Below are 12,474 nucleotides of genomic sequence, written 5' to 3' on the forward strand. Positions count from 1 at the left end.
TACAACATGTAGATTAACATTTCATTGTTGAGGTGTAGGCTATAGCATCATACACTCACAAAAGTCCTCAATTCTCCAGTTGCTGGAGTCTTTTGGAGTGGTGAAAGTCTTTCAGTCAGTGTTTCACTCAAAACACTTAAATTGACTTGAAATCAAGACATTGCTGTCCTTTTACCAAGGCAAAAACCAGGGTCCTCTTCTGCCCAAAGTGCCAAATGAGACGACTTTACGAGCTGACATGTAATTTGTGAAGCCAAAAAACTAAAGTAACCTCTGTCTCAAAAGATGAACCATCATTCAACACTACCTTCCCATGGTATGAAGTATTGAGTGAAGACTGGTCTGTTTTGGGCGTGAGCATACTATATCATGTACACCAGACAGGGTGGCAGATTGAGTAGACCCCGGAGGCTTACAATTTTCTGCTATTCGCAGGCTAATTTGCCATCAAAACTTGAGAGTGCAATAGCAAAGGCCTGTACAGCACACAACGGATAGCTGAAATCCAACGTGAAAATATCATCAGCTATTCGTCCAAACTGCATCACAATATAGTCCACTGTAGGGAGAAAAGATGTGATAATTTCAGTTAATATCAACAGACGTACAGTATATAGATCATATTCATCCATACAGACAACAGACAAAACACAGAAACAGACACATGATTGATAGATCAATACTTGAAGTTTTATCAATACTTATAGTGTGCATAAATGATCATTCATAAACTCTTTATGATTTGATCAAATACTATGTTTAATAATCACCAAGAGTAGCAGATCATGCCAGATTAAAACCCATTGGTTGTGATATTTAAAATGAATGTACTCACAGTCTTTACTATGGACTATCTGGAAATTCTTGATGGAGGCTTGAGTGACTCTGCCATTGAAATTCAGCACATGCGACGACGATTCCTCATTCCACACGGGGGTCTTGTTATGAAGTTCGATTAGATTTTCCATCCTTCTGGCCCCGTACCTGTACAACAAACCATCAATTTCCTGGAGAAAGGAATGGAGAAAAAGAGACACATTAACAAACATGGTTGACCTTTTTTCTTTTTTAATTGTTATGTTACTGGAAAAAAACCTTTGTGTAGACATCCATAAATAGGATATTTTCACAAGTAGTTGTTGTTTGCACAATGCGCTGTGGATAAGATACTGATGATTCAGGACCTCCTACTTAGAAAATAATAAAAAGAATGTTGGATCACATTCTGGTTCACTAGCACACAGAGATCCTGTGTGCTTGCTCTGAGGCAACATACATGTACTGTATGCTTATGTTTCTGGATCAGTAATATGCTTACGCTTCTCGGGCGTAGAGGAATCCGTTCACTGTTCTTATCCATTCCTGGAATGATCATTGTCATCCTTCTGGGCCCTTTCATTCCCAGTACATTGGTTTGCTGTTGTGAAATCAATATTTATTTTAAAAACACATTTGGGTGAGACATATTTCATATTCAAATCAGATATGATAGTAGGTCTACTGGAGGTGCCTTACTTACATAAATAATGCCAGCTAACTCCTGGCGAGCATTGGACATGTCTGGGAGAGCTCTTTCTGGATTCAGAGCATTGTCAAACACTGTGAATTTAGTTCCCATCAAATTTGACCTAGAAAAAATAAATGAATGGATTAATGATACAATGTAAAGAATTTGGCATTTAGTAGATAGAGTGACTTATAAAGTACAAGAGTACTGTAAGTATCATGCAGTTTTGAAATATTCATGAAATATATATATTTTACGTTAGTATTACAAGGGAGGGCTTAATTGGTTTTAGGAACAGACTAGACTTAGTTTAGTTTTTATTTTGTTTTAGTGTTTAGGAAAGCCTTGGTTTATGCTGAAAAGGTAGGATGAAAGAATGTATGACATCAAAATTCACAAAATCTAAAAAATATGTATTTGTTTAATTATATTTATAAGTGTTATTCTTTAAATACCTTATTTTACATGTAGTTGATTTGTTATTAGTTTTGCATCGTTCAATTTATTTATTTTTTACTTTATTTATTTTGTACTGCTATTTATGATTATTATTATTTATTTTTAGACGAGTATTTTCAGTTAACAAAATACTTTCGTCTAATCCATAATAACCTTCACACTAGCAGCGACAAACAACATGACAGGTTACAAGTCCTTTATAATGAAGGCCAGCGACGATCTAATACCTGACGGGTGTGACGGGCTACAAAAAAAAAGTTGAGCTGGCTTCAACTTTTTCCTGCAATCCACGCAGTGAGGCATCACACAATCATAGGTTTTTGTTTAACCATTTACACTCCCTTTAATAATATAATAACTAATTGAATTCTGGCCTTTAACCAATTCACCATGCTATTTAACCCTAACATCTTCATTTACAGTGTGGCTTGAGCAATTCAGCAGGAATGTAGCTGGCCATTCTTGCTAGTTTTGTAGCTTTTGTTGCTGCTGTAGCAGAGTGACTCACTGCCTCAGCCTAATGACCTCAAAAGTCTAGTATCTCCCTCAGTCCATGGGGATATCCCTTTGGATCAATGGTTAAGATATTAGACTTTCACAGGGAAGACCCGGGTTCGAATCCCGGGCATTACACTGCTAGTGTGAAGGGAGCATGAGAACCAACAACCGGGTAATTGGAGTGCTACAAACAAGTGTGTGCTACAAAGTACACACATAGCAAGTAGACAACAAGCCTTGCATCTATCTAAATAACATACTGTATAGCATCTGTGTACAACAAGTAAACAAGCAAATTGACTAAATGAATGATGAGCAAAATAGGTACACTGTACCAATAGGTACACTGTACCTTAACTTTCCAACAAAATTCTCTCCGCCTCTTGACAAATCTGTGGCATCAATGGAGATGAGGTAATTGGAAGTGGCACTTTTCTTTCGCTTTCTTCCAGCCAACAGGAATGTCTATAAAAACAGAAATGTAAACAAGAAAAATAAGAAGCATATCACAATGATATATGTAGAACACTGGTTCTCAACCTGTGGGTCGGGACCCCCAGGGGGGGTCCCCAAATAATTTTAGGTGGTCTCCAGATGATCAACTTAATGTGCAACATTGTTTTCTCACTCAACAGTAAACAAACCAACATACGGTTTAACTGTATAGAGGGCATCTGCACATTTCTAAAGTGACAGGACCTTTTAATACCTCTAAAATGACACATTAAACATTGGCCAAATTGTCAAATATTATAGGTAGAAATTGTGAAAATAGCCGATATACATGCTCACAACGCCTTGCGTTGCAAGGCGTTGTGAGCATGTATATCGTCTATTTTCGCAATAGAAACCATGTTATACAAAATGTAATGCATCAACTCTTAGTGCTCGTCAGTGTGGGGGTGGGGGGGTCCTCAGTTAAAATATAGTTATTTTGGAGGTCGCGGCCTGAAAAGGTTGAGAACCACTGATATAGAAAATCTAGTTTGTATGTAGGCCTACTTCTTATGGAATATAAATGAGAAAGAGTCAATCATTAATGATACATTTTTTGCTGTAAAAAAAACACCTGACCTTGTTCTCATTATCAAGATGAAGGTAGTATGTAGGATAGTGACTCTTCTCCATGCCCCTTTGGTCACGAGTCACTCTGCATTTGACTGTAACGCCCTGCGGGGCAGGTTGCATGACAAACTCCTCCAGGTTGTCAAACTCAATCTCAGGTGATGGAGCTCTTTCCTGGATGCAAAAAAACATGTGGGTATCAATATGGACATCTTCATTCAAGATGGCACTGTGTTTACATAATGCTAAAATCCAGTGGTGGAAATTAACTAAGTACATTTACTCAAGTACTGTACTTAAGTACAATTTTAGGTACTTTTACTTATCTCACAGTCCAATATTGTATTTTTTACACTGAAAATGCCAACTACTGTATGTTATTTTGTAGATTTAGATTATTATTACAAAATAATGTATTAAAGGAGTAGTTCACCCCCAAAAATGATTTCTTTTTTCGATTGATTACTCACGCCATGGAGACTTGAGTTCAATAATATTTTTTGTTTTTTGTCGCATTCCTAAGAAAATAATTTGATAATGTACTCTCTTTGATTCCGGATGGGGACCCAATTGCATTTGGGTCCCCATCCGGAATCAATGGGGTAAATCAATTTTTTGTCTTAGGAATGCGACAAATAAAAAAAATATATATATTATTGAACTCAAGTCTCCATGGTGTGAGTAATCAATAGAAAAAAAGTCATTTTTGGGGTGAACTACTCCTTTAACGTAGCCCTATTTACACTTTGTCTATTCAAAAATAGCTCACAGCTTGTAGATCTGCTATTTCTGAAAAAGTAAAAAAAACAAAAAAAACAGCCAGAAATCAGAGTACCCTTTCCACCACTGCTAAAACCATGTCGTTATCAAGGAAAGATACCTTTTTCTTTTTCCCTTTACCCTTCTTCTTTTTGGATTTGCCATCTTTTTCTGAGTCAGAGTCATCACTGTCTTCTGCTTTTCCTGAGACAGACAATTACATGTACTGTACATCAGATGTGTGCTTGACTCAAAACAAGACTAAAAGCCCCACTTGTGTCGGTCCCAAAAGAAACTCACAGCATTTACCACTTATGGGTTGCATTTGTAGTCCTAAACCGGACATATTAAGGACCAACACAGGTGTTCAATTTGTCTGATTGGCATAGAACCAATGTTCTACGTTAATCAAAACACCTGTGTTGGTCCTCAAAATGGGTGGTGTAGGACTACAAATGCAACCCATGAATACACCGGGTGACTGGGGATGTTGTTTTCACCCATAAATGGTGCAGAATTTGAATATTACGCAGTGATAAAGCCATGTAGCCATTTTAAGCAGAACAAGGTGACCATGAATAAAAGCATTAACCTGTATCATTCATACAGATTCGCAGAAGCATGTTTGGATGGTTTAATCGTCACGCTCCCAGTGTGTAAAGACCTTAAAGGGATATTTCACTTTCAAACATTTTTGGGGTCATTTTAGCATCTATGGTAGCTGAGGCCAAACTGGTCAAAAAACATCAATTTGGTGCACTTGGTGAAGAGTTTCTGATTTTTGGTATGGTGTTAGGTATAGGTATAAGGTTTTCAAAAACCATCGCAAACAAGTTGGGCTCGCCCCCTAGTGTTCCGTTTGCAATGAATCAAATATTAGATATGTTCGTATATGGTTCAAACCACAAATAATTGATGAAAGAGATTTCTCAATGGATTCTGTTACTATTGGGTATGATAAACAACATACTAAAAGGTTAGGAAAAAATAACTACCGGAAAGGCACCATTTTCAAGATGGCGTCCACGATGGCTGCCAGGAGCTTAAAATGCCTATTTAATGTGTAGAAATTCATATAAAATATGCACTTGGTGAAGAGTTTTTGAATTTTGGCATGGTGTTAGGTATGGGTATAAGGTTTTCAAATCTTTTATCACTTTTTTGTGGTTTCAACCATATACTGACAAATCTACTATTGAATTCATTGCAAACAGACCACTAGGGGGCGAACCCAACTTGTTTGCGATGGTTTTTGAAAACCTTATACCCATACCTAACACCATACCAAAAATCAAAAACTCTTCACCAAGTGCACAAAATTGATGATTTTTGACCAGTTTGGCCTCAGCTAGGCTTTTGTGAGCACCCCAGACAGTTTTTAAGTTGCTTGATTCAGTATTTAGATATTTGATTCATTGAAAATAAATACCCATCCTTGGTTCTGGTGACTGATATTGTCCTATAATGTGTGAGGGGGGCCTTGTTTTTTCAATTACTTTTTTAATTAATTTTTTATATATAGTATATGTTTTGGAAAATGAAAACAATTTAATAAAAAATAAATAAATATGGTTAAAACTTCACTGACTGACCTTTCTTCTTAGTCTTCTTGTCTTTGTCTTTGTTCTTGTCCTTGTCTTTGTCTCCTGCTGTTTGGAACATGGACACCGGGCTTGCATTGGATTTCTTTTTTGACTTGCTTGACTTAGTCTCCTCTTCACTGTCATCGCTGTCTGATTTGGCAGCTGGACAGGCACATTAAAAAAAAACATTTTGTAACCATTTTGAAAGCTCTGTTTCTTATTTGCTTTGAGGTACTCAAGCCTCGTCTATTTCATTGATGATAAAAAGGCATTTCAGAGCAAAGGCAGTTCGAATATCTCTGCTGTCAAGCCGAAACCTCCGAACTCCAAAATTTTCATTTTCGGGAAAATGAGATCAAGTGGAGTTAGGAGGTTTTGACCGAAGGGTTTTTTACTACTTTTCAATATTATTTTAACCAAAACACAGACGTAAAGGGTGTTCAATAGCACATATTTACACACGATATATATTTAAAAAACTACTATCATAGACTATACATTAATGTATGCATAGTCTATAATAGCAGTTCTTCAGATTTAGCTGCGTATGACATTTTGGCATCTTACAAATTTGTCACAATTGAGAACTATTCAAGTTCATACATTCTCTGGCTAGACCATACACATGAAGAGCAAGAGAAGATTTAAGGCCAGTCCATCCATACTCTCTCCGAAACCAAACCTTTCATCGGAGAGTTACGACTTTCTGACGTGGAGCTTTCCGAACTCTAATTCGGGGTAATGGTTTTCAGAAGTTCAGAGTGCCGTCATTTTGAGTTGAAACTGACCTTTCCGATGAAAAGTTCGGTTTTCAGAGAGAGTATGGACAGGCCTTTACAAATGGTCATGTATTTTGCTCTATTCACCTTTCTTCTTGCTCTTTGAATCTTTATCTCCATTTATCTGGAACAGAGAAGCTGGCTCCTTCTTCTTCTCCTTCTCCTTAGACTTGGGTTTATCTTTGTCTTCTGAAAGATAAATAAAAATAAAATGAACATCTTACTGTAGTTATTTACGAGAGTGTAGAGACTAGGAATCTGAAGACACAGTGGTGGTACACATGCAACGCTGGTATCCGGTTAGAACTGAACCAGGGACACTGTAAGATCTAGTCAGGGTGCCCTGTCTTGAACATTTCTGATATTAGTTTCAGCTTTCAGGTAATAAATGCCACAAAAATAAGCCTAACCAATGTGCGATTCGATTATTGCTCATTTTCCAGATATAGATGAAATAGAACTTGTTAATTGTTTACCCAGCGGGCAAACAATTTGTGTACCATCACTGTTGCTGAGCTAATGTTTCCATTCACTCACTATTACACAATGAAACCATCTAATCCTCTTATACCAACATAAGTCTGGTCTCACACGTTAATGACACACGCACGCACGCACACACACACACAAATACACACACACCAACCACTACCCCATGGGCCTTTCTACTGCAACTGCCCTACCTTTGGACTTTGATTTCTTCTCCTTGGTGGAGGTTACAGATGAACTGTCCTTTGAAGAACTGTCCTTTGATGTTTTCTTCTTGGTTTTCTTCTTGAGCGTGTCCTCTCCATTATCATTGTCTTCTTCAGTGTCTGAATCTGCAGAAATGCAGACAATCATACCCTGAAAAACCTTCATTGGTTCCTTGTCAGTGTTTGCTTGTTACTGTACATTACACCAGTGGTTCTCAAAGTGGGGTCCAGGGAGTTCCTTGAGGTGTTCCAAATGGACTCTCACAGGTCTGTAACTCTGAGAGTGTAAAAATGGATCCAAATGGGTCTGCTTGATTCCATTTGTACACTCTCAAAGTTGCGGGGATTACTTGTAATTAAAACATTTGAGAACCACTGTTACATTCATTCAAACTGGGCTCCTAATTTGAATCCCAGTGACAGCTGCTCATCATTTCCTAGTCCAGTAAATGACCAGTGTGTTGATGGCTTACCTTTCTTCTTCTTTGGTGCACTTTTGGCTTTCTTCTTTGGCTCTTTCTCTGTATCTTCTTTGTCCTTGTCTGGTTTCTTTTTCTTCACCTTCTTCCCATCTTTTATCATTTTGGAGAGAGGGACCATATGATGTGACGTGAATAAACAGCATTGTGGACATAAACGTCTTAAAGAAAGTCTTCAAAGGAAACCCTTGCATTATCAGAGATGTGATCTTACTTTGAACAGCAGACGTTTCCTCCCCTGACCCGTCTTCGCTTTTCTTGCTCTTTGTTTTCTTGGGTTTGGCTTCAGTTCCATTGGTCTTGGCTTCTGCCGTGCCATTGGCCTCCTCCTTCTTCTTTTTGGGTTTCTGTCAATTTGCTGAGAAAATGAGAAACAGACCATGGATGAGACTTTTGGAAGATGGAAAGTACAGGGCACAAAAGATGACAAATGAAAAGAGATTGAGAAGGACAGGCAAGTGTACTGTATGCGGCTTTAATAGTAAGTTGTCAGAATTCATTTACTATGCAACTGAGACGGGAATTATATTTTCTATAATTACTCACCATCACAAATTCACAGAAATGTAAGCAATGGAAATGAAGGATGAAAAAAGCATTTAATAGGACAGCAGTAAATATTTTCATATACACAACAACGATAGAGGAAAACAGAGCAATTCACCAGCTTGCTGGGAGCATTTAGGGGTTCAGTGTCTTGCTCAAGGACAAATTACGACACAATGCCAGGAGGAGTTGGGTTTGACCCTCAGGGACCCTCTGCTTCCCAGGCTGGAACTCTGCCTCCTGTTCCACTGTGTTAACCAGAACCCTCACCCCAAAAGTTTAGGAATAAAGCTAGGTTCAGGCATAGTTTTACTGAGGTTACATTTAAGAATAAGGTTAGTTTTTGGCCTAGTTTTACTGAGGTTACGTTTAGGAATAAGGTTCGTTTTAGGCATAGTTTTATTGAGGTTACGTTCACGAATACCTGGTAGCGACCACTCCAAGGTCGCCGGATTAGACCCGGGGAGAGCGTGTTTTGAGGCGAGTGTTCTAGTATTCGCCATCGTATAATGTTTACCAGAATCCAGGGTGAAGATCAATGGTATTAACAGTGTTCACATTAACAATGTTAATTTTTAACCATTAAAATCTAAATAATATATTCAACATCAAGACAACTGAATTAAATCATCAGGTTACAGAGACACTAGGCTATTTTGTGAAGTTCTGCCTTGAATTTTAGAGCACTATAAAAGATTCTATTGTTAATGGCAAAGAAAACAAATCGCCAACACTTTGCATCACATGTATTAGAATCTAATATTGTATTACAGTATGTGTCATCTTGGCATGGATTGTCTTACAACCTTCTAATAATTAGAAGGACATAAGCCAGAGAGAGCAATGGCTAAGGTGCTTAATTTGTCAATTTGTTCCTCAAAACATGACACATGTATGTACACCTTTTTTGGGACTGAAAATTAAAGTTTTACTATGTAACTTTTTTTATAAAACAAATCTTAAAATTGTCCTAACTGTTAAATCGCTAAAGTTTTAGAACACCCACTCCGTTATTTTCAGCTTCTGAAGCCTTCTCTTTATATGTTTTCTATGAGCCGTGAGGGGGGGAGAATTTCGCGCCATGATTACGTAATCTGCATCATCTGTATACGTTGTGTATACGTTGCCCAATCACATCGCCGATCATGCACACATGGTACACTACCGGCCAATGCAGCGCATCTTGAAGTGGGGTCGCCATATTTGTAGTCGCCCGTGTGTCTCTTTACTCAAAAGGTAATTCTCGCCTACCAGGCAGGGTGAAATAGTCCGTTTCTCCGGAATGCCTGAACGCACAGGAACCAGGGACCCCTCTAAAGATAGCTCTCGGCGTTGTGGAGGCAGACGCGGGGGTGTGAAGGTACGAAAAACGGGCGAAAGACGCGAACGCGACCGCGGTTTGCTATATGGCTACTGACCACTAGTTGAGAATCTTACACAGTATAGCTTTAAGTATTTATAAAATATTATCTCTAAAAATGATTCTTGACTCTCATGTGCAATGCTTTTGTCCCCATCAGGTGCATAGGTACACGTGCATGTAGAATGGCTTTTGTACGTTTTCCTTGCTTGAAAAGATCCCCTCGCACTAAGCAAGTCACTCAAATGAAATATGTTTTAGCAGAATAAAATAAAAAGTGTGCTTTCACATTACACATAGTGTAGTGTCGTCACCCTGAGATTGCCATGCACAAGCAATACAGTGACACATTATCATGCTTTCAAGTCAGGAAGAAGGAGGAGGCTGTGATTGTGACATGGTAGGTAATCCTATTAGATGCAGATCTGCCATAGATGCAGGGCAGGCCTATTTCTGTCTTCACCTCAGTCACTTCTCCACAGTTGCAAGTCTTTATGATTTATTGTGGTAAACCTATCTTTATATTTTTCCTCTTAGCCAGTTCATGGTTCTTCTCAAACTGTTTCATTTCAAGACACCCAGATTGGCTGTGTTCTATCCGCCTGTCATTCAGTGTTATATGAGATACATAAAGGTTTCCTATGTAAACAAGCCAAAGGGCCTTGTGCCAGTGAACTGTACAGTCATGAAACTGTACCTTTTCCTATTGCAACCTTCTAATAATGTATTCAATCAGTCAATCAATCAATCAATCAATCAATCAATCAGTCCCCCATAGCTCTCAGAGTTACAGACATGTATGAGTCCAACATTCCTAACTATCGGGCATTTATCTGGGGGCCGCTTGAAATCACCTCAGGTCTCTGGAACCCACTTTGAGAACCACTGCTCTAAGCAATTCATCTGGAATGTAGAGCACCGAAGTCTGACATCATTACGGCTAGAGGGTGCTATCCCCCTGAGTCACAGTGTTATTTTTTGTATTGGAATTCCCATAGGCAAATCTTATATTGCATCATGTAAGAACTTTCTTCCAGAAATAAACAAACCACCGATGATTTTACTTATGGATGTAAAGCATCAACTGACGGTGAAAAAGTACTAATTTATCCAAAGAGTAAGACATTTAGTTTTCCTCCAAACACAGACGTTATCAAATGTTACCTCAATATCATAAACGACACAGAGTCACATACCTGACAGAATCAGCAGGGTGGTTTGTTTATTTTTGGAACACAGTTCTTGTATAACACAAACTAAGATTAAGCACTATCTGAAATCTTTTTTTTGTGTGCCATAACATGGCCAAATATGGGCAGTTACAGGTAAACAACTGTAATTGATCTTTTATGGCAAGAATTTATTCTTGCATTTCCAATATACCATAAGTGTTTAAGTGATTGGATTGCATGCTGTCTTCAATCTCTCTTGGGTGCATTTAGATGAGCATTCTAAGGCGGATAAGCTCTATCCGGGTAAGATCCGGATTGCCATCAGCATGCATGCAAATGCCAGCTTTGTCAATGCTACAGCCATCTGCAGTGATGATTCTACTTCTGAAGTTATTCCAAAATATTATACCTGTTGAGGTACTACTTCCCACTGTGTGTCACATACCTCACAGACATCAGGGTAAGAAATCAATATTCTACTTAAAGTAATGGGCATCCAATATCTTCCTGAGCAGATTACATTTCAAGTACAAGTTACATTTGGGTCCCTCCTTTTTGCATATGTTCATCAAAAATGTCATCACAACACACTTGCGTACTGGAAGGAAAAAAAAAACCTTGAGAACCAACCACACTCCGAGGTCTCTTGAGAAAACCACAAAAGTGCAACCCCACCCATTTACCTTCTCTCCAGACATGGCGCGGTCTCTGAGCGAACTCGAGCAAATTATGTGCTTCTTGTTCAGAAGTTAGATTCTTTTTTTTCTTTTTCTTTTTTCAAGCAGGCCGCTCACTGGAGGTAATGAGAGAGTGAGACAGCCCTGTACTCAGTGTGTCTTCATCAGCAGAAAGTTAATAGGATTTATGTGTAAAGCCATCTGCTCTCCAGATACACGTCAACAAGAGGAACCAATAGGAGCTCAGGAAAGAGGGAGAGGCCTTGTTGATTTGGATGGAAACAAGGAGATGCCACCATGCATCCCCAAGTTGGAAAAAGCCCAGAGAATATGGCAATCTATAAGGAGCTCAGGTTACTTAACAGTAACACTGAGTGGAAAATGCTTTGCATTTGTGATCCAGTTTCAATTGTGTCCAACGCAAGGACCTATAGCAAATGATATAATTAGATAAACAATATAAATAAGTACATTATCTTGCTTGTACCTGTATGAGTAAGTGACAAATAAACCCTTCTTGATTAAAAAATAAATAAATAAAAAATTATAATACATACATACATACATACATACATACATACATACATATACAGTAAATACCTGCTTCTGCTGTTGCCGTGCTGAAGAAGAATCACCATCTTCTTGTAATCTATAGGGCAGAGATGTCATATTTAGCAGTGTAATAAAACCAGTAAGACATCTCCACAAATAGGGCAAAAATGTGTTTTTCCAAAATCTTCCTGATGGTGGCGTTAGATGGGACAGATGCGTTTTGATTACATGACTGTAGAGATACTGTGCGATTTGCGTGATTTTAGGGCAAAATCTGTAGGAGCAGTGTCCAAAAATGTGTTTTAAAAAATCGGCCTGCAGGTGGCGCTAAATGGGACAGATC

The 12,474-nt window shown here is 38.4% G+C and overlaps 1 protein-coding gene across 1 annotated transcript; it reads right to left on the bottom strand.

Annotated features, from left to right (window-relative positions):
* Window positions 1–425: 425 nt before the first annotated feature.
* LOC308286431 (tubby-related protein 3-like) lies at window positions 426–11,600 on the bottom strand (the record flags this gene model as incomplete). Its single annotated transcript, XM_080727451.1, has 13 exons — window positions 426–559; window positions 836–1,007; window positions 1,319–1,417; window positions 1,520–1,628; window positions 2,817–2,929; window positions 3,539–3,703; window positions 4,410–4,492; window positions 5,881–6,033; window positions 6,738–6,839; window positions 7,334–7,471; window positions 7,819–7,917; window positions 8,039–8,171; window positions 11,586–11,600. 13 exons carry the CDS (start codon window positions 11,598–11,600, stop codon window positions 426–428), a joined length of 1,515 nt encoding a protein of 504 aa, XP_080583577.1.
* Window positions 11,601–12,474: the final 874 nt, after the last annotated feature.

Source organism: Nannobrachium achirus (assembly GCF_963921795.1).
Source record: "Nannobrachium achirus genome assembly, chromosome: 6".
Taxonomy (NCBI): domain Eukaryota; kingdom Metazoa; phylum Chordata; class Actinopteri; order Myctophiformes; family Myctophidae; genus Nannobrachium; species Nannobrachium achirus.